Source organism: Hetaerina americana, unplaced genomic scaffold (assembly GCF_022747635.1).
Source record: "Hetaerina americana unplaced genomic scaffold, ioHetAmer1.1.p SCAF_12, whole genome shotgun sequence".
Taxonomy (NCBI): Eukaryota; Metazoa; Arthropoda; class Insecta; order Odonata; family Calopterygidae; genus Hetaerina; species Hetaerina americana.
Window position 1 is genome coordinate 12,633,379 of NW_027286292.1, and position 23,198 is coordinate 12,656,576.

General features: G+C 37.6%; 1 protein-coding gene across 2 annotated transcripts in view; it reads right to left on the reverse strand.

The window, feature by feature from the left end:
- Positions 1-23,198, reverse strand: part of LOC139685694 (phosphatidylinositol 3-kinase regulatory subunit gamma-like) — a 53,539-nt gene that overhangs the window by 23,987 nt on the left and 6,354 nt on the right. The window contains exons 1-4 of one of the 2 annotated variants that reach the window (XM_071582691.1): positions 2,771-3,029; positions 2,235-2,369; positions 1,435-1,711; positions 20-118 (exon numbers count right to left, since the gene is read on the reverse strand). In XM_071582691.1, the coding sequence (XP_071438792.1) occupies positions 20-118; positions 1,435-1,711; positions 2,235-2,339 (481 nt within the window). In that variant the 5' untranslated portion in view covers positions 2,340-2,369; positions 2,771-3,029. Of the gene's footprint in view, positions 1-19; positions 119-1,434; positions 1,712-2,234; positions 2,370-2,770; positions 3,030-23,198 lie in introns of those variants that run through there. The other variant, XM_071582690.1, reaches the window with a different exon arrangement.

Sequence of the window (23,198 nt, forward strand, 5' to 3'; positions counted from 1 at the left end):
ATACTCTTCTACCCCATACCTGCTCCAAACTGCAGTCTAGCTGACCGCTGAAACTCTGCATGTTGACAGCTTGACATGGCAGATGTTGAATATGACTGATGAGAGACAAGGCCACAATCTGTAATGAATTTTAAATTTCTTAAATAAAGTAATTGGGAGAAACACTTACTATTTTTCCATTATTACATTATCAGAGCCAATTCAAAATCATATCAGCTAGAATTTCCATAGCTCCTTAGTCTGGAGCCAAACATAATGTACAAAACAGGAGAATGAAGAAGGAACTCCTCTTCACTGTAAAGGGATGATAACCGTTTAGAAGATTTATAGGATAGTTTGAACTTGATAGTATAGAGATGTAATAAACTTCATATGATCATACTAACAATAATATAGAATCATTTTGGCTCAAACAATGATCTAGAAAGCTCTTTTACACATAACTAATACCATTGCCATCCCTTCATACCAATCATCCCTTTTTTAGTGTTTGATCCACGCCATAACTTGCCGAAAAGAGTAAGAAAGGATATTTTTTTAAATATGATACTCTTCTTGCGAAGGTATTGTTTCATTCAATTGACGGTTGTGCAATAGCATGGAATATGGGAGGAAAAATTACAAGCATACACAGAATTACATGAATTTAAGTCACTGACATGTTAATGAAGGCAATTTTATAGAATTTCCATTAGGTCTTTTTGAAAATTCACAATGTGACCCCATGACGGTCAAAATAGTTCTTTATTTTCCTTTAAACTAATGGTCCACCTGCTCTAATTGACCCTCCCTTGAAACAAGCACTCTTTTCAGTTCCCTAGGAAACAATTATGTTAATTTCCATAACTGAAGTCATTTTCCATTCAGCAAGCTAAAGTGATCTCCATTACACCATGAGATAAAAACTTTTCTCATTACCACTAAGACAGTTTTTTTCCAGTACAAGTTGTAGACTAATGAACTGTCCTCATTTTTCCAGGTTTCAAAGCCAAAATTCCACTTTTTTCAAATTGTAATATTCCATTATGGTAGTTTATCAGAATGAAAATGAAGTTAATCAGTAAATAGTACCATAATAAGTTAAACAATAAAATACTAGTATCAGTACTACCAAAATGCTGTCTGTCACAGTGTATAAATCGAGTACTACACAGAATAACCTCAAGTTCTCAATCAGTATGACATCTTCTGGAAACTCTAAAAGAGATTCCCTGCTTAATATAATTTTAATAAGGAAAAAAGGGACAAAAAAACATAAATAAGTCAATGGCTACTGGTCTTAAACAAACTTAGCAGAAACTGATAACATAAATATAAAATAAAGAAGTGATAATTCCAAAAAACATGAAGGTATGACAACAATGGATTAGTCAGCTTAGTAATGAATTTGACTTAGTTGGATTGATAATAAGGCATATAATTAAGTTAACCTACCTTGACAAAGAAAACCCTGATGTAAAAGGCCACGTAAGTATTTGTTGCACTTCTCACACCTCTCCAGTTGTGAGAAATTTTGCTGATTTATACGATTTGTTGCTTGGGAAGCATCATCTGAGGTAACATCATAGCCGCCTTTGGCTAATGAGCACTCAGGCTCACTGGGGATGAGATAGCCAGCAGCGGAAGCACCTGCCTCACTGCTTCTTCTGCACAACCCATCAATGCATAGCAATATAGCCTTCTGATGAAATTCATCCTTTATTCCCATATTCTGCAAAAAAATGAGAAGGAACTCAAACTTAATAACCCGATTGACATATATGCATCCAATAAATCTAACACATGGCTAATCCAAATAGTACTTTACTGTATACATTCATTTAAAACAATGGCTGTTTAATCCATGCACAATGAGTGTCACTGCAGCTAACACATTATGAAAAATGTGAACGCACAAAGAAAAATGTATCTTTCAATAAAAAGTGTCTTAATACCAAAATTTCAGTTGGTATATCAAAGTTAATCAAGACAACAAATTAACAATGATGAAAGTCGACAAAATAACATAACTTAAAAACCAATTAACTACTTTCTGCCAATATTATATTTTCACTCAATTTAAATTTTTCTCATGAAACATTTTTACTCTCTCTAAACAATTATCCTATTTCTCAAATGAAATGGCAATATCCCACATAAACTTCCAAACAAAAGTACATGGTTTACATAAGTAAAAAAAATATCACACAGTACCAAAGGGGCACACGATGTGGAACATAAAACTAATGACGTACCATAAGCTTTTCCCGGTCTAAAAACAGTAAATCTGTTCCCTTAATATCTTTGGACTTGAACAAATCAGCATAACTGTACAAATTTAATGCTGCCATCCACTCCATCACATTGGCTGAGGTCCATTCTCCAATAGGCTGTGGAAGAAAATGTAAAATTCAATTGAAAAGACCAATATATCTCAATGGTTTCTACACAATAAGCTCCAAGTGAAAATGTACAAGTTTTAATTAAATGAAGAATACAATGTATCTTTCCACTGTCAAGTATCTTTACACTGACCTACAAGTTTTATTTAAATCATTAGTTTCATAAGTCACAGGGATTTTGGATGAGTTCGGCAACAATTCTAAGATCAATTAACGGAGCAGGAGAATCTCTTATTGCCACAGCAATAACATTTGAGATGTTTACAAAAAGAGCTTTAGGTAAGCAATGGTATTTTATGCATCATAAAGCTAAGTTCGTTTCAAAATTATTAACACAATTTATGAAAATTTTATCATTAAAGCACATCCACGTTCTAAGTAGGACTTGCCTTGAATCCTTTTTCATTCAGTTTCACCGAATAAAGGAAATGATAGATGTCTCCAACAGTGGTCTATTAATGTCAATAAAACCATAAAAAATATTTTCAAGAAAATGTTTCTTCTGATGAAAGTACTCCATTTCCTCCCGGGCATTGTTCACTTATTGAAAATGTCCCTAAAAATGTTTGGTAGCTCATGGGCAAGATTCTAATTAAAATATAGTTCATTTTTAAAAAACTTTTTTTATTTAGCACTAATCTGAAAACAGCCATGTTTTGGTCTTATGCTTTGAATTATAAATATGGAAACCAACAAGCACTGAAGCACTAAGAGAAGGGAAACCCATTGCCTGGGAATTAAATCATGACCTCTGGGTAACCCTCTACTATTGGGACTGGTAATACCTATGTAGAGAATAAAGTCTTCACTGCAACAAACATGCATTGTAGGTTCAAAACCACATGCTTCAATCAATTTTGTAATACTTTTATATTCCTAATGATTATATTTCTTCGGAGAAACTTAACTAGTGCTGGCAAAGCAGGTAACTAAATTATTGCTTCTAATGATAAGCTGTCCACTAAAATGGTAATTGTAGTTTTTTTTAATGTTTTTGGGGGAGTTTCCAAAAGAGGTTTGGCAATTTTTTTCTCTGTTATCACTATTCAATGAAATTTCATTCTTCATGAATCACCTCTAAAACGCATGGAGTTATTATATGTTTTCGTTAATTATTTTCTTGAGGTAATGGCATATGATAAAAACTTGAATAGAGTTAGTTATTTAACAGGAAAGTTAAATCCTTACTTGCGACGAAGTGGTAGGCACGGTGGGGGAGGGGAGAGAGTTGTTGGAAAAGATCCAAAGGAGACAGGAAAGGTGGATGCTGAGTATTTTGATTGGAGACGGAATGCTGACGGCTGCGATAGAGGACGTTAGGCAAGCGAGGAAGGAATAGAAACAGGATAGGCATGTTAAGCGGAATGAAGGGAGGAAGTTGAGTATGCAGATTTGAATAAGTTTATTGCAGTGTCGGCGTATACGCCACCAAATATCCCGCTTCCAGATAAAACAAAATCCCTTACTCTGCTGATGATAACCTACGACGTGCCTTTCCGATAAGCTTGGCGTGACTCCGAAATATTCGGTTTCAGCGCATTGCTCATTAATCTGTCCCATGTCTCTTTCACGATCATGGAGTCAGTCGAATAGCAACTACAATAGCAGACACAAAGCTGACTAAGATATTTAGAGGCGTAAAAGCCTCCAAATATCCTACAGTGAAATAACACAATAAAGAATTCAAGCAAAGAACTCTAGATAATAAATGACTAAAACTCATGATTCACTACAGCGATTGGGCCCAGCATACGAAAGTGCGGATTTTTATCAGTTCCCCAAGAAATGTGCTACTTTCTTTCGAGTCGAAAATGAGTGAATACAAAATTTATGGTTTAGCACCCGAATGTAGGCATTATATACTTATTCCATAATTCCCAGCCCAATGTAGCTTTGAAATAAAAAATCGAAATGGTCACATAGGTGCATATTTACTAAACAGCCTATATTGGCAGCTGTTTTAAAAACCATTGCAAACGTTCTCCTGAATCTTGAATCGAACCGCGTACTTTTCGGGTAAAGGGCGGATAAGATGAGTTACACGCTAACCAAGAATGCCAATGCAAAGAAAAGTGCGAAAGGTGTTTGGATCAAAGTACAATTATTAATAGGTCTTCAATCAAAATTCGATGACTTTAGATGAGCTATTTCATAGGTACAGGAAATAAGTCTGGGCTAAAGATGGTTATATTGTACCTTTTGAAACTAGCAATTAAAGACAAGGTTTGTACTCGTCAAACAGTGTCAACCAACGACCGTTTTAAGGATTCGCATGACCAGCTACAAAACCTAGACACAATGCTCAAGATCCATTACTGAAAACCTTTACAGTTTCGGTGAACATTTATCACCATGGCAATCGAACGTAAATTTTGAATCCATGGTTTATCAAGCTCTCCCCTACATACCACTGCACATAAAACGTGCGTCAATAGAAGCTTTGAAACAGTTTTAAGCAAAATTACTTGGTGCTTAAGCTAAAATGTTTTAGCCTAATCATAAAAGATAAATGCGTAATGGATAAATAACCCAGAAAAATGCACAATATCGCAGGAATGACTTTCAAACATAAAGGAATCTAGCAATGAGGTTTATTTCACATGGATTAGAACAATAGTGTACGATTTGAATTTCTTCAAACGGTACTAATTTTATCCATTACTTGAATAATCATTCATTGACCTCGTAAGCCCATATCAGAATTAAGCTGCGAAAAAAAATGTTTTTACATAGAGATAAATCATTGTTCTCATGATAACTCAAGAGGTAATATTTTAAAATAAGAATTTAGTTTGGTCTTTATAATAAAATGTCATCAAAATATTCCTTAGTAAAGACTCGCTGAATTAATCGTCACCTAACTTTTCGTCTACAAAGACAAAGATCCTACGTCCAACTGAATTAAAAATATGATGTTTCTGCGGATAAACATAAGGCACGACAATTAAAGAAACAAGAATAAAAGCAAATTCTTTTCAGATACGTCCGAAGTAACGTATGAATTACAATAGGATAACACAAAATCATATACACCATTTAACATCTGCTACAAGCTTTAAAGAGTTAATCCGCTTTCCAAAATTAACACGCATTTAAAAGCAAACGCACATCACACGCTGTCCATAAATTAGAGAATGTTGGAGGCGATCATCATGAATATAGATGTTTAAGATTTCATTATTTTAAACGATGATGGCACCAACATCCTAAATATTTGCGGCAAATCACTTCTAATAATACACAGATGTATTTCCGTGCCAACATTCATTAATTACTATGTATATTCAAGAACTAATTAAAATGCAATTCACACTCATGAGAGCACGTCCATAACACTTTCGAAATATTTCCCCAAAAGGGAATTACTATACCACATCCTACAATTCTATTTTTGATAACAAATATCACTTCTAATACCTTCACCAAGCACATACATATATCACAATTAAAGGAGGGATATCGGACATTACTTGATTGTGTTCGTAAAATACAAATTAAGATTATAAAACAATTAGGCAGGGAGAACTTGTCCATTATTTATCATTTTGGCTGCAACACGAAAATCAAGGTAAAATAAACATCAGCATAAGAGCGCAGAATCTGAGATTGATGCGCTCTCTCCCGTGTGTATACGAACATCTCCTGAATCTCCAGCTCCTAAACCTACGTACGACGTCTCGCGCTCACTGGGGAGTGGCCCAGCAACAAGCCCGGCGGCAGATCCGAGTAGCGATCCAAAGCGGACGCTGATTGGTTGACAATTCAACCAATAATAGGAGGCCCTGCAATCCCGTTGTAAAGCGGACTGCTACGTTGCCATATGAGCCACTTTGACCTCTAAGTGGAGCATAACCTTCCTTTTCGAATTCTGAAGTTTAGCTCCTGTCAGCGCAAGGGATGGGATCGGCGAGGCTTTAGGGAAACTATTAATATTTCATATGAGGCATTGGAATATCTTACCTTTAACGAAATGTAAAAAAAAATCGCAAGGACATCCGCGCCAGACGGCATCTCATTTGTATGTAAGCATAATATGATAAAAAGGGCAAACTGAACATGGAAACGATTAAGCTATGTAGTAACATTTTGTTGAGCCCAGACATATGTAGCGTTAATTCCGTAAATGGGATAAATCTATCATCAATATTAACATCTCACCGTCTCTCCCATATCGTAAAATGTTTTTTTACGGGAGCTGCATTAAGATACAAGAAAAACTATTATTTAGAACGCAAAATATGAGTTAAACCTTCTATTAACCGATAAACATTTATTTTTAGATATACTCGTAATTGATGGTGAAGTCCTCAGATTTGATTTAGTATTTTAACTGCGACAGCAGAAAAGTACATAAAATTTTCCAGGATAGACTAACTACGGGGTTAATAGTTTTCAATTTCGTTAGGGTTAACTACCAATTACGAACTTTCAGGATTATTAATAGCCATATGGAAAAAAACTCGAGCTCTCACATAATGTCCAAGATTTATCTAAACTAATTCCTTCAAACGAACTAAAGGAAGTGATCGAAAAATGATACAAATTACTGGAATGTATCAACAAATCCTAAGCTTTCGAGTGGCTGACCGATGAAAAGGTATTATCTTCGAAACAGAAAAAATATTTTAAAATATGCCTTATACAACTTTAAACCTAATGAATACATTTTTGCAGGGCAAAAGATCGAGATATCATGAATTTGGAGAACTATTGTCAAGGCTGCCAAAAAGAAAAATGTAACTGGAAAAAGAAGATTGAGGGTCACAATTTTTGTAAAATGCCATATAAATATGGTCACCTCATTGCGAAGAATTCTAGTAGCAAACAACTAATACGGGCCTAATTACACTATTTACGATATGAGGTATTGGAATACCAGAATATCCAGGACAGAAGGCAGTCAAAATTTCTTCATAACGAACTTGATAACTGAACTATAAAAAGACAGAAACGATCTTATCCCACGCAAATGTTTCTCGAGTTATCTGTTCGCATGACCAAGTACATTTGATAGCATAATCATAGTTCATTCACCAATCAACCAGAGATTATTGTGATATAGGAATCGCAAATTAAAATAATGCTTAGACTTGCAATATCAAATTAATACAAGAACTGATCAAGTATTTAATATCTGATAAATTATATCATCTAATTAATGAGCAACTTAGAAAATAAAATGTTATCCATCACGTGAATCATTGAACATTGGAATTTCGGAAGAAAGCTTTTACTGACGAGGTAAAATTATGTTATAATTCCAAACCTCCAAGGATGGATCAATAAAAGTTGGTACGAGTAGCAGGCAGAAACGCGCCCAAGCGTCGTCAGCCGATAAGAGAGCATAAAACCCGCTTTAGACAATTTCTCCCTCCTGAGGTGAAATCTTACAAAAACAGCATTGTTACTTAAATACAACCGTAGTATTAAGCGGCGAGGTCTTCCTGATCGCTCAGTAGTTAACTAAATGTCGTTGAGTTTTATTTCATATTCTTTTGCAATTTAAGCTTGAACAAATCGTGACGGAGAACAACACGGTAAATTTTAATGTTCCTAAGATAGGATGGATACTTTTGGAATATGATTAACCATTACTGACAGTATAATCCTGCCGAATAAAACCTAAATCTTACTCAAAGACTAATTTAATGCCTTCATCTCGTACCCCAGTGGTGGCAGTTGGAGTTAAGAGTAGGGAAGCTGCCACATCCAACAATCACCGAGAAGGATATTGTCTGATTATATCAAGAAATTATATTCCACGGAAACAGTCACCTAAAACCTTGAAAAACCTCTCGCTACGAATCGTTCACCCATTTACCATGTACTCTCTCTCGTGCTCAGGGTGACAGTGCCCATAATTTTAACCGAGGTGAACTACGTGAGAAACATTTCTGCTCAAGAAATCCGCTAAACCACATCGGAGTATGTAACTAATCGGTAATGCTCTCAAGCCAATGCCAACTATGCATAAAATAAAATATAATCACTCACAACTCAGAGAATATATTGACAACTGAATTATATTACAACGAAATGCAAATGTTTTAAGTGCACAGTTTAATTCAACGAGGCTACGATCATAACCACCAGAGAACATTCACGGTGTGTTCCAGTAAAATCACTTCAAAAATACAAACGCCTTTTTCCCATCACAGGAAGGTCAGCCCAGATATCTACCGGCTTCGAAAGAAAAACATTTAACACCGCAATTAAAACGTCAACCAATCGAGCGCGTTTTTGTTCGATTGAAACAGGGAAAACTAAAGGAAGTAGATCAGGTATTGATATTTAATAGATTCAACCCCGAACGAATATCTTCTCCCGATCTAATGTATCAAAAATTTCACTTCTCTTCTCGTTCTGCGCTTTAACAGAAAATTATTCTTCCAAAATATATCTATTCGAAAATTCAAACCCCTAATAACTTTAACTGATACGATTGTAGTAAATGAAATTTGTAGTACGCAACAACATTCATACAAGAAGGTCGAAAGGAATTAATGACATTTCTTAGCACCAATACTGGCGGAGAAGCAGGTCGAATGTTGTTCCGTCCCGAAAAACCTCCCAAGGTTGATTTTAAGCAGGCACAGAGGACGAGAGAGTTAGGACCCTTCCTCCCTTCAACCAATACCCGAAATTATACCGGTTTTCACAGATGTCCGCTGAGGCAGCTACTTAACAGATAATACGTGCGATGGGCTCGTGTTCGATTCCCGTGGGATTGTAGGAGTGTTGTCTAGGCGTTAACGTTCACACTTCTGCAGATTAACGCTAAGCAATATTATCTTTAACACAGAGTCCATCCCGCCTTTTTCCTCTTATCATTTCTGCATACATAATAATGTGGCACATCGCGTAAATATACTAACTTGATAAAAATAAAGCGGTACCAAGAACCACACCAATAACACATACTGATAACGGTCGGTTCCCTAAATCATTCTACCACACGCCCTCGCGGCGGCTTGCGAGGCAAGATGTAAATACACCTACTAATAATTCGTTAACGCAAATGAAAACAGGAGGCAACCATCACTTTCACTGCACAGCAATTTGCACCCGTATGACCTCGGGCTTAAGGCTAGATGCTTGTCGTTCAACCCCATGTGCTTACCTGCTCAAATGAAATACGCCTACGCAACGCAGGTGATGTAAGGTTTTCATGGGCATTAGAGGCAAGATTGCATTTGGTATTGGTGCATATACGTTCTACCTCTCAGCATTTGCTCCCCAACTAATAAGTTATGAAAGAAGAAAGTTATAGAAAGAAGAAGTAAGAAATTAGTTCACAAATAAAAAGGCATGCTTGGATTAAAATTATTTCCCACCACTATTTAAAGAATGCCGAGCGAACCTCCTTGTAATGTCCGCATCATATGTGGATGCTACAAGGTTTCTTCAGGGATGGATAGGGCATCGTGATTCACGCACACATACATGCCAAGGCCCGAAATGCAAAGCCAGTAAAGCAAATTAATTAACTCAAGAAGCCCAATGGAAAGCTCACGTTTTTCTAGAAAGACTGATACATTCTGCACGTTCTTCTCTAAATATATCAACATTTATGCTGGTAACAATAAATGACAATTTTTGACATAACAATCACCCAATTCCACAAAGTCGCTTCAACTTATGCTTAGGAAATTTCCCAAGGATGATTTTTCGAGTACCTCGATAAGAAAATACTATATATATTTACGTTATATAATAACGCGTTTGGCAACAGCATTCCCGCAGAAACCTTGCAACAGAGGCCAGCTGCTAGCGCCCTTCCAAGCCCTCACCATTGGATACCTGGGCAAGTAGGTATTACTCCCAAAATTCGATACTAATCTAGTTGTACCCACCGACCTTCGGATTGATAGCTGCGGTTTTTTCAGTAGCCCCATGGCTTTTTGTTCTCACGCTGATTGGTCGGTGGATGTTTTTTTATGAAGTTTTTCAGTGAGTTATATAAAAAAAAGTACAACGCCTTGGTTACCAACGTGCGTATGCATAAATAATATGAACACAAGAGTAAAAATAGTGGTATCCAAAGCTCACTTTAATCAGGAATTCCATATCAACGAAATTATTACATCAAAATTCTTTGGGTTAGCAGTTGCCATTCTCAAAATGCACTCAATATTTCTATCGTTACTCACGATCCGTTAACACAGGACACCAGAAAAATGCCTTTTCATTTATAAGTAGTATTCCTTGCACTATGGACACCTTCTGTCAACCAAGTTATGACATCATTCGAGCATACCAGCGAGGCCAATACTAGCTAGGAATTTTATCATTTTGCCACTACAGAACAACGGATACATTATCGACCAAATACGATTTAGTATGAGTGAAATTAATAAAGGCACAAAAAATAGATTACCGGTCACCGAGTCCATTTTAGATCAAGATTACAAAAACGAATAATATAATAATGCTCCGACGCACCTACTAGCTGCGGATCCTCGACCACATGAGATACTCATAAATAAAATTAAGTACAACATATTTAAATGTTATAATGGAGAAACCTATTCGGCAATTACTGACTCATACTATGACTATACTATATTCCATTTAATGTAACTTGAAAGAGAGGTAATGATCAACCGAGATACGTCGGCTCCTTGAGGTTATCATCAACCGAGATACATTGGCTAACGAAATAGGTGAAATTTGTTCTCATTTCTCCCCTCTTGCCGCATCATCCGTGTGCAAATTCGTAATTCCGCACACAAGGACTTCAGTTTTATTTATCTTGACTTTTATGTTAATAGATTCACAAAGTACTTGCTCCAATGTAAACAAAGATGCCTGCGGGTCTTCTGGCTCTGCTACCACCGCGAAGTCGTCCTTTCCCTCCTACACGTCTCAGGAGCACTTAGGTGGAAATCTTTCAATAAATTATCTTCAAAAGCACATTAATGTGGCTATTATCCTGAAAAACAAGATTAATGGAAAGGGGATGCCAAAACCCTGTTCATTCATTCGATTTACAATTCTTAAGCTTATATTTTCATCGATGAAGTATCTTTCATGCAACTCTTTCTCCATAAGCGGACGGTCAGTGCGTTTTAAGTGTAAGGCGAACGACCCCACAGAAACAACTGTACCACAACACATGGGGGATCTCTCACATCTTAATTTTTTGTCACGAGTAGTCGAATTTATTCACTAAATTCGAAGATACACCATTTCCAATCCATGGAGAACTTTTTGGCGATCCAAAAATCGGTTGAATATTCCTTATAAAAATCACAGCTTTATACAGAATACACAATTTAACTTTAAAAAAAAAACAGGCAAAAGAGATATAATCATGGCATAAAAATAAAAAAAATGAATCGTACCCGACAGTTTCGATTCCAAAACGACGACGCACGTTAGAATATACATATATGCTCATACATGATACCCCCATGCTATACTTTTACTGCTCGATACATGCACATCATTTATATTCCGCCATAAAATAATTTCATTTCGCAAATACATATTTTTATGAAACAGAGTGAAAAAGCAGTATAGGCCCACCTGAAGTGCGGTAAATGGCAGTAGTTAGAAGCTGATACGTGATTAGCGAGAGGCGATTTTAACTTCCCAAGGAATATAACGAAGGCTCACAGAAGTATATTTGAAAGTGTATCGTAATATATCGTGTTTGAGTGTACCACAGCAAGATTACGATTTTCGAAACCTTTTGTTAACATTTTTCCCAGTTTCAACTCATTTATCGTATGAAACTTCATCCTTATCCCATTAAATGTTTATTGGTATTGTGTTTGCTTTCGTTAGCATTTTTTAAGATAATGTAAACATTATTCACCCCTACTTCCAATGACATCGCTCTTTCGGGGCCAGTCAGACTTACAAATGACTGTATGCGAATGAGCAAACGCCGTACTTCACCGTGCCTGAAAAATCACTGCTATCATGCATTCCATTCCGCATTCCGCAAATACAGACATACTTGTTACCGATTTTTCATTGGGCTTAGGCTCATGACATCAAAAACTGTTCGTACACCTAAATCACCCAAAGCGATCTCTTGATAGTGCACACATTAAAATATACAATATTTACTTAAATTCAATTTCCATATAAATCGCAACTCAATGCGATGGTTTTCCATCAGAAAAAAGATGTATTTACGGTATTGATGACATCAACACGGTACATCAGCTATTATGTCACACTATTTCAATCTGACTTAGACTGAAAGAATACTTGTCATTTTAATGGTATTATCTTTGGCAATCGAATTCCTTAAGTGTACTGACAAATGCTGTTGATAGTAATCTGGATCGTCGCATTGAGATATTTAGAGCATCAAAATATTGACTTTCCACTAAGCTTTCCTTCTATTATCTAATTTTTCGACGATTGACATTACTGAGGAGTCAATTAATCAGCATATTTAATTGAATCTTTTGCATTTAATGAAATAATTAAATGGTTAATTACTTATTCAAAACTCAGGAATATTCAACAATGCACTACTTCAGCTAATGAAAGTGCACTGAAGCCGTCGGCCACCCTATACTCTATTTTCCCTGATGAAAAACTTCAGACCACGAATGAAGTAAAGGAGGAAGGGGATTAGCGATAATATTTTCATTGCAATGGAGTGGGAAAGGAGGTTATCAATAACGTAATGAGAGATTGAAACATAATTTGGAGATCAATACATTGACCGCATGGCCATTTCAGATGCTCGAATTCGCGCAGACACCTCCGCGAAAGGGTATGAAACACCTTGACCGTAATATTCAATACTGATGGTCACCAGGGTCAATGAATTCAGCAAGCAAAAAATTTAACTTGCGTAATGTGACAGGGGAGGGCGCCGTGCGAGGAAATTTCTTTGACAACGTGGGGATGGAAAATACGAAAACAATGTCTTACGCAAGTAACGCATACCCTTTCATCAAACTATCCCATGCATTGACCAAACACATCAAATCTACAATTAATTTTTAACTATTTAATTTGTCACTGATTTCACTGTTTCCAGCCGAGATATGCCTTGGACTGCAATGAACATAACAGCGAATTTTGTTTACTCCTGGGAATCGACAGCTATATTATTCTGTTCGAAAGTATAAACTGAATAGCTAATAAAAACGTATTTTGTGTAAAGAGCCAGAGTAAAATCGATCACATTAAGTCGTAGCAAAACTTTGAACTCAGGTAATGTCTGTTGGTTTTGGAAAGATGCATTTGCATTGGTGGAAAATATTAAAAATCATCTTGAACGGAGTTGGAAAACGTAACCGGGACTTGAATTTAGAAACGCTAACGGGACGGAGGCGCAGGCAAACTAAGAGGATCTACCAACTGAAGATCAAATGGGAAATTGTTGGGGAGTATCAACAAATGACGAGCAGATGCATAGGAGAAATACTGGAAAATATTCGCAAACTTAAGGTTTACCTATAAAGATGCACTAATAATATAAAATATTTATGGATATTGTTGTTAATTACTAATAGACATCTCAAGGATGATGCATTTTAAACTGCCACCAGGTTCTTAACATAAATGGGGAAATGAAATTATTTTTTCTTGCGACAACTTATAGCAAGCGCATTAATGCTTAGTAATTTTACTTTAATGCATTTATAAGATTTCAATTGACAGAACTCGCAGTTTTCCCATTCGCACTGGAACGCATGAACTAAGCCAACTGCTGTGTCGAGACGGGACTCGATCAGATATATTCGAAGTTGCACATGATAGGTTTCAGGAACCAATTGCTTTTACGCTACATTCAACTTACTCCTTTTTTTGATATTCAGATACCTTCGCATTGACTGGAAAATGGATTTCCGTGGAGGAATGGATACCGTTACGATCCGCGTCTGAAGAGGGGAAGTTGAAAGGCTCAAAAAGCGCACCGCAAACTATCTTATGCACCCATGCACATTTCCATAGAAAGCATTACATCACAACAAAGCATCCATTCCGCCGACATTCGAACCCGTGACCTCAAGGTTAGTAGGTGAGCGTGCCACCAGCCGAGACAATCGGAATGATGCTATGCTAAACGTATGAGACCAAGGGGAACCCGCTTTATTATACAACTGCTTGTATAGCATACCTTGCGATAACATGTTCGGAGCCATTTAGTAAAGTTACCACTTGCCCTACTGCATGAAACTATTACAATATTGGAGAGTAGACTTTGTTAGCACCTTTAAGTGTAAAATGGAAAAGGAATTCCTTTATACACGATAACAACAGATACATCGCGAGTGTCACCCGAGAATCTAACGTACATCTCGTGTACGTTCCAACAGTGCAACCTTACGGTCGTGTGTTTCTGGGCGTGGTTACCATCCCCCTTCCCATCGATGATGATCACCTTTCCGCCACTGCCTTCATTTTACCCCACCGATGCCTCCTCAGCAACTCCCCCGTTACCCCTCTCATTGTTCACATCCCTTCCGCTACACTACTGCAGTTGGCATGCCCATGATACGAGTAAAAATAAATGGTGGAGACAAGTTTCTCGTGGTAGGGCAATGCAACCGAGCCAATACACCCATTTCAATATTTGCTAAATAAATTAACATTAAGATCTTAGTGACGTGAACGCGAAATCAACCACGGAAAATAAATACGACAGGATTTGAACACATACCGCAAAAGAAAACAATGGAAGTTCATTTTATGATTTACGAAAAAAATTACATTGGCACTTCGAAATTTCCAATAAGGAAGTGTTTTGAATCCGGGCGATCGCAGATATTTTTCGTAATGTTCGAAAAAAAGATTACATGAGTATTAAAACGAGTAAAACTATTTTTTCGATCAGGGAACATAGCATTTTTCTGAATGTATAAAATTCCGATTTCTTATAAATTCTTGAAATCGTTTAAACCATAGAAGATACATACCGATGTTTATCTTCCATAGGCGAAAATGCAAATTCAAAATGAAATTGCCGAAATAAAAATTACCACTTTTGAATAATATTTCGAAAAGCGGAACATCGAAAGAGAGATTTCCAGGATACATTCGAAAGGTGCCTTCGAAAACTGACCCAGCTTTTGCCAAAGACAGTTGTTACGCGATTCGAAAAAAAACAAAACTTGGCCCAACCTTCGTCGAATGTCCGATAAGGGCCCGGCTGACGGTAAAGCGCATGTGCGAGATGGACTGAGTGCTCTATGAATTCATAACCTAATAGTCAGTTGTGACAAGAGAATCTTCTTCGATCATACACTGTAAACAATGACACTATTTAGCATTGCCTCCGCATTGTCATCAATCTGCCAAGGGTTAGATGGTAGAAGAGACTCCATAGTCTCAATCTCGCCCCAAAATAAAGACGACTATCTATCTATACTGCTAGGTAGTCTCCATTATTTTCATAATAGCCCCTTAAACATGCTTCGAAAGAAAATAAAGTTGGTAGTGAAAAGTACCAGATTACTTTCTACTTCCTATAAACCAGATTCATTATTACTTCTCGTCAAATCCATGCGCAGCAACCTCACTATTCCTTTGAAAAGGTAGAAGTGCCAGTTCCTTTTCCTGTGCCGTCTATGTTATCCCAAGTAAAACTGGTACCTAAAAAATCACACATCTTAGCTAAAGCTGGGGGTGTCCAAAGAGTAAACCGGAATCTAACCCAGGACCTCCAAAACAGTGCCTGGGTCGGTCAGTACCCCAACCACAATACCTACTCAAGTCGAAAATCATGTTTTTCATCTTCATCAAATGAAATTAGAAATACGATGAAATGCCACCACTTGAATGCCATACAATGTAATTAAAATAAGCAAAAATACGCTAAATACAGTTTGAAAGCCCTAACCACTACCATTTCTCAAATGGTGGGGATAAAATCCTAGTAAGTGGGACCATGCCGGGCTGTAGATATTTTGGGAATCGGTCGGGAGGTAACCCTTCAATGCTTTCCAGCGCTTCGTGCCACTTATTTACGAGTTAAATCTTTACCTTCACAAACGAAGAGCAAGTCGTCAGTCGATATTTTCGATCACAGAAGCCTCCGAGAGCAAGGTGTGACTGCATGCAATCTTTTTATGAATAACTACTAATGAAGTGATTTTAACATCGTATAAACCCACCTCTAGAACGCACTCACCACATTTCTTTTCTAAATACTTACATCGTTTTGCTCATTTGCCTTGTTCCAAAATTAAGTTTCCCTTCGGTCCGGATGTAGTACTTTTGGCAGCCAGAATTTTCTATTTTGTTCTCATATTGTATGCAATATTTTTAGGCATATTGAAATAAATCTTACACGCGCTAATGAAAATAATTCGCAAACCGGAGACAATAAATCCAACAATTAGCTTTTGGAGAAAATTACTGCCTATCAACTTTAAGATTAAACGAGACCATTTCAAAGAAGAGAACAACAACTAGTTTCAATCACTATAAAAATATTATCGATCATAGTTCAAAAGCGTAGTTTTATAATTCGAAGTCAAGATAAACACGACTGAATGATCGTCCAAAAAATTACTGCGTTATCACCAGGACGTCAAAGAAGTTGTACGTGACTGTGGCCATGCATACTCTTTAAGTCAAGACTGGGCTTGGGCCAACTCCACTTAGAAGGGCCAGATCCTATGAAAATCGACCCAAAAAATCGCCCTATAACATGCTTCCTCGATTGACCACGCTGGAAGGTGCAAGAAAAAGTTTTTCTTATATGCCCACTAATGCACGGATTTTTGTCATGAAAAGTTTCACCTCAAAGACTACTTCTCATCCAAAAGAGTAGCTCGCAGGGTGGTGGACAGTAATGGCGGTGGTGTTTCCCTTTCCATTTTTCGAGTCACGCACTGCCGACGTCTTTCGGGACTTTTGCGCTAGTGATTGCACGTCATTGGTATACCATGGGATCGCGAGACGAATCACACTATTTTAACGAAGATGGTGAAAACTATTGACTGCGAATATGTAACGCGTCATGACTGTACTGCCCGAAGTCATGCACTTGACGACGGGCAGTACTTCGCTACTGCTGTCTTCCCGCAGTCAAAATTTCCCACTCCAGTTGATGGTCACCTGGATGACCGAAATATCGTTATAGATTTTTTCTCCAATATTCATTTTTGGCTATATGATTGACACTCTTTTAGGTATGGTGTGAAAAGGTCCACGGTTTCCGTTCAACGTTAGGTTCACAACAAGTTCTCCATTACTTTAAATAAAATGTCCAAGCAGGAATCACACAGGGTAACTTTACAAGAATTTTGATCAATTATCGATTAGCCCAGGGTGGATCAAATATTACCCCCTTCACGGATGTGACATTTATCACTGCTAAGAAAAGCTGGGAACAAGTGAATTTGAGTGAATTTGGTTGTGTAGTGAATTGATAATTCCAAGAACGGTTGAAAATAATCGATCCCCGAGAGAATCTGATCAAAAGCCTTAATCTCTGCTTAACATACTCGAAAAACTGCGTTAAAAATGCAATGTCATTATTATAAACGAATTGCTTCTACTTCTTAGAGTAATCGTAATAACACCGAAAATATTGTGAACATGATAATAACGTTGACTTGCCAGGAATGAAATTACTTTATGCAAAGGCAAGTCGAGTGCTGGGCGGAACGGCGGTTGGCTACCGAGCGTGTGTCTTCGAACGGCCCGCGTACTCCCTCGCGGCTCGGGAGGCACGAAGCGATGGCGTGCCGTCAATGCCGGATTCCGTGACGTCATCACCATGGATTACTGGAATATGTGCCCATATATTCGCTTCGGTTGATCATAGGAAAATTCCCTTTTAAAAAATTTACTTCAAATTTTTAAAGGCAGTACTGTTTATGATATTAGGCGTTCAAGGCAAAACATTGTAGCAACCAATCGATTTTCAATTAAAACGTCCAGCAAAAAAATAATTACTAACATCCATGCCGTAAGGCCAAAGAGAAAGAAAACCCATGAAGAAAGGTACGATACTTCATGACCACAAATTTCACTGTGGTAAAATAGCAGCAGTGCTGCGGTGGATGGTCACTGTTGGGGAGAATAGTAAACACGACCAAGTTGTCACGGCCCATCACCTTCTCCTGCTTTTATATCGTTCATAACAACTCTTAACGAGGGGATTGAGGAAATGGACTGGGTGTGCTTATTATTTTAAAGAAAATTAAAGGATATTTCCAACAATGCATGGCTATTCTAATATGCATGAATACTGCCACCTTATGATATGCCAAAGTTCGTGTCTGTAACATTTTGGCGGTGACAGGATATGGTACAGAGGATGTTCTAATAAATGGAACGTTGGTTCATGACACATGAAATGATAGATGATTATAACAGAACGTAGCAATTTTTCGCCCAGTCCGTCCTTATGCTGCTGGACGCATGCCCGGAACGTCGCTAGAGGCCCAAGCTTCTGCTGGGAAACCACGCTATGGCCTTGAAGTTGTTTCTGTGGCACTCATTTTGAAGGGATTCTGAATAAAGTTATGCAGTAAAATTTGCAGTTTTTTATCTTCACGAAATACAAATGGCTGGTCCTTGCTCCCTAAGTACACGATAGCTAAAGACACTGCTATAAAAAAGCGTCGTTTGAAGGCAACATCGTTACCGAAAAATGAACGGCGAATTACATTACACGATGGAGAACATTATAGATTTTTTAGGACCAGGTGAACCAAATGACGTTCGTAGCTATGACTCTTTGGCTCACTCTGTGTACCGTGATGACTCAGTGTACTGTGATGAAAACATATCTATAACTGACGATTCGCATATAATTAAAAATATCACCGACAAAAGTAAAGTTAATGCATGATTAATGAAGTGGCAAAATATTAGGTGAAGAATAAACGTCAGGTTATTTAGCAAATCTGCTTTTGCTCTATATTCTTTACGTGATTAACTATTGTCAGCGTAGCTATATAGTGTGGCATGATAATGTTTCCCAAGTTTCAGGACCTGAAATAGTATAACTGCCAACAATTATTTCCTAGCGCCCTACTTCAATCAAAAGACATGGCATGCACGATCGACGCTGTGACAGCAGTTAGCAACACTCGTTCCATAACATACTTGTTTTGAATGATTCTCGGAAGTACAGGTATGCAAAACGACTTTTCGTGATACCTATGCTTATCGCAAAAAAGAGACTAACTGGAAACGTGGACGTAGGGAAGGTGGGCGAAGAGATACTCGACCAAAAAGAGCCATCGTTTCGGAAGCAGAAAATTCAATAATGGATCTCACATCTACCAAAAGAATAGGATAACTATGGGAGGGGTATACAAACAAAAAACTTCTTCACCGTATTTCAGCAAATCCAGGTTGCACATAGACTTTATCAAAACGTTTGTGTGGCGGAAATAAGGCCCCAGCTTATCGGCAGTGCATCCATGACATTTTTCAGAAGAAATTAATCGTTTTGAAAACCAAGAGGTCACCTTTTCGTCGAGCAATCCACCAAAAATAGGCATCGATGCGGCAAACTTCGAGGGACTTGAAGAACCCAAGAAAAAACAAAAATAGCATCCCAACATGTGAAAGCAGAAAGAGCACAGCAGAAACTGAAAGACGATGTTGCAATGACCCAACTTCCGATCTCTGACAACCGAACTCCTGCCATAAATAAGCAAATTTAAGTTCTATTTCACACATTCTAAAATGCATTGATGCCATTAGTTTTCCTGAATTACTCCGAAAACCCATTTTGAAGGTAAAATAAAACGCTTCAAGTTTCTCCTGTCTACAACACTAGGTCATAGAGAAGCTTTTGAAATTCCTCCTTATTGTACACATTCTGACCACAAAAGATGTAATGCTAGTCAGAAAAAAAAACTAATTAATAGCTCTGATCACTAATTTGGTCAGAAAGAGGCCCAAGGAATAATATTAATGCTTCCAACTCTTGTAACGACGGGATGAAATTAGTTTGGTTGATACGTTTAGCGTGGCCAAATTAGCGGCAATTACGGCCTTTTGTACATTTTTAAGAAGAAAAAAATGTTTTCCCTGTCGATTTTTGTTTCACTGATTGAATTTCTATGCTGTTTACCATGTAAACCATTTGCATTCTGTTTTAAAATAATTTTTAAATGCTATATATTTTCCAACAATTTAATGTTCATATTCTCATGAAAATTTGATGCTTTTTGGCTTGGTGGACATAAAATAATGATAGCCTTCGATCATCATCATATACTGCCGCCATAACATAATTCCTCCAAATTGGCTCAATGAACACTTGTTCTTGTAACTTCGCAGGGAGGCACCTTCACCATAATACTCACATAAAAAATTCTTAAAGCTACCTAAATTCCAAGTAAGCTAAAATTCTAAAGAACTGAACCACCTTGGAATCTAGTATACCCCAAAAGGCCAAGTATGAAGGGTAAGTAAGTATTATTATTCTTTGTCATGCAAAATGCACGTATCATCACCGCTGAATTTCTAGTGCGCTAATTGCACCATGCTTTAACGTAGGGAATTATGGTTGGCACGTTCAATAACGTAACGGCGAAAATGCTATTTTATTAGGCGATCTTTACCCCGTAGACTCATTAAAATGAAATGCATTCAAATATTCCTAATCCCGCAATAATAAAACCCTGGTGAAGCTAATCAACGTAATCATTTGCATACCTGATGGAATTGGCTCACTGTCAGTGGCAAATAGGATTTTAAACTAAAGGAGTCGGGCCGGATTTTAGGAGGAAACTTAAGTCTCGAGTTATTCCGGTAGGTTTTTATTGTTCTGTAGGGACTTTTTTCAAAGTTACAGTGCATCGCCCATCGGATAGGCTGCTGAACTCCAAACTCTCTGGCTCATTTAATGAAGCGAGGGCTATTCCTAATAATGGGTACCTTCCACTAAAACCTTTTCCCATTCACTGCTCACATTAATTACCTACGGGTCCTTCATAACGCAAAAATTATCAGCAGTAAACTTCCTCTCAAAACTACAGCCATTAAGAGCCAAACTGAACTATTGTTGAAAAGTAAAGTGAGGGGGGGACGAGTAGTAACTGCTCCGTAACTGACTGCGATAAGCCTTCTAGCCAAATTAGCCGTCTCGTCTACTTCGTCCTTCGGCTTTTTCACTCAGCTTAAGGTAATATAAATCATGTATAGCCTTACGACTATTCTATTGGCAACGTTCCCCGTACTGCGCAAGGCAATGGCCTAAGAGTGAATGGAAGAATCTTAAAGGACAAATACTACAATTCGCCCTACCTCAATTAGCCCAGGCTTACAAAAGCGTGCCACTGGTGACATATTTACATCACTATAGGGGAAACTGGGTAGTGAAGACAAAGCGGAAATAAACTCGATGTTGGCATAATGGTCTTACAGATAATTGAATGAAACGTCCAACGCAGGATCACATACGCAGACATCACGCAAGTAGGAGGTATTAGGGGAGGCGAACGACAGCTGAGGTCATTTGAGCCGTTTGGGATGGATGGAGTGGAGGGTGCGTGGACAGAAACTCAGAGTCAGTATCGGCTTACTCTTAACGAAAGGCGCCAAGGGTTCCGCATTTTAACGCCCCTCTCGACGGACGGCGTAGTGCTCTCCACAAAGCACCTCAAATAGTGATCGAGATACCACTGAAATAAATCTGCCATTTGAAGGATTCGAACCCGGGGTTGGGATGCCAGTACATTATCCATCCCTATCCCCAAAAATCACATAAATGGAGAACGGAACGACATAGTTAAGTCCCGTACAAGATAAGGTAAAAAAACGCGGAAAGCTGGCAGTCTACCATGATCACTGAACAAATGCACAATCGGGGCGAAAATAAGCCATACTGCACTGATTTGGAGGCGCTCGTCCTTTTGTTTACATTTCCACATCGTCATAGAGACTGCACTTATATGCATAGACACGCAAAGTAAACGCAGTGCAAGCAGAAGTGACATTGAGTAGGGAGGGAGTGATTCATTGAGGTAGAGGGAGGCAAGTCATGTCTTCGACTCACCGCGACTTCGTCCGACTCCGCGCGAATATGGGCCGCCTGAGAAACATGACGTTACCAATGAAAATTAAAGTTCACTCGAGTTTTTACAATGAAATATTGTGCGCGAAGAGGTTAACTCAGATTTCAATCCTTGAAATTTCTAGGCGTAACTAGTGCTCTATTTATACTATAAGAGAGAGAGAAAACACCTAAAAAAATAAAAACTTAGGAAAATAGTTGGTATTTGGCTCAGAAATTATGTTCTTTTTACGATAAATCTGCATAAACGACGATCACAAACTATATTTCACGATGACCAACAACGCTCAATTCTCATGCAGAGAAAAATTCCCCGCAGGCGGTTTCAACTCAAGTATTTTTACAGGAAACATACGTTGGAAGGGAAAGATTTTTGCACAATGAATAAATAAAATTCCGAACATCAGAGACCCCACGAAAATAATTGGAAAGTAGTAACGTATTAATAATTTTTTATGAATTAACAAATTTTGTTTTATTCCTCAAGATGAATGTTTACATAGCTTGAGCCCGATACCATTGAAATTGGAGGATACTTAAAAAAAATAGATAAAAGTTTTAAGATAACACAATATTTTCACGCTAAGTGATTGATTTAAATATCAAAGAAAAGAATTAAACTATTACCGTAAAAATTAATGTTAGCTTATGATGGACCATAAAAACATGTCGTTTAGAGAGACCGGGCGAAAAGTGCAACGTACAAGCCCATAACCATTAGAACTCTACGTTAAAGAGTAAAGCTCCTTTCCACCGTTACTACTACAAGGGCTGTTCAATAAATAGTGATCATTTTTTTCTTCGCACAACTTATTATGAAAAATTAAACTAAATTGAATTGCTAGATTAAT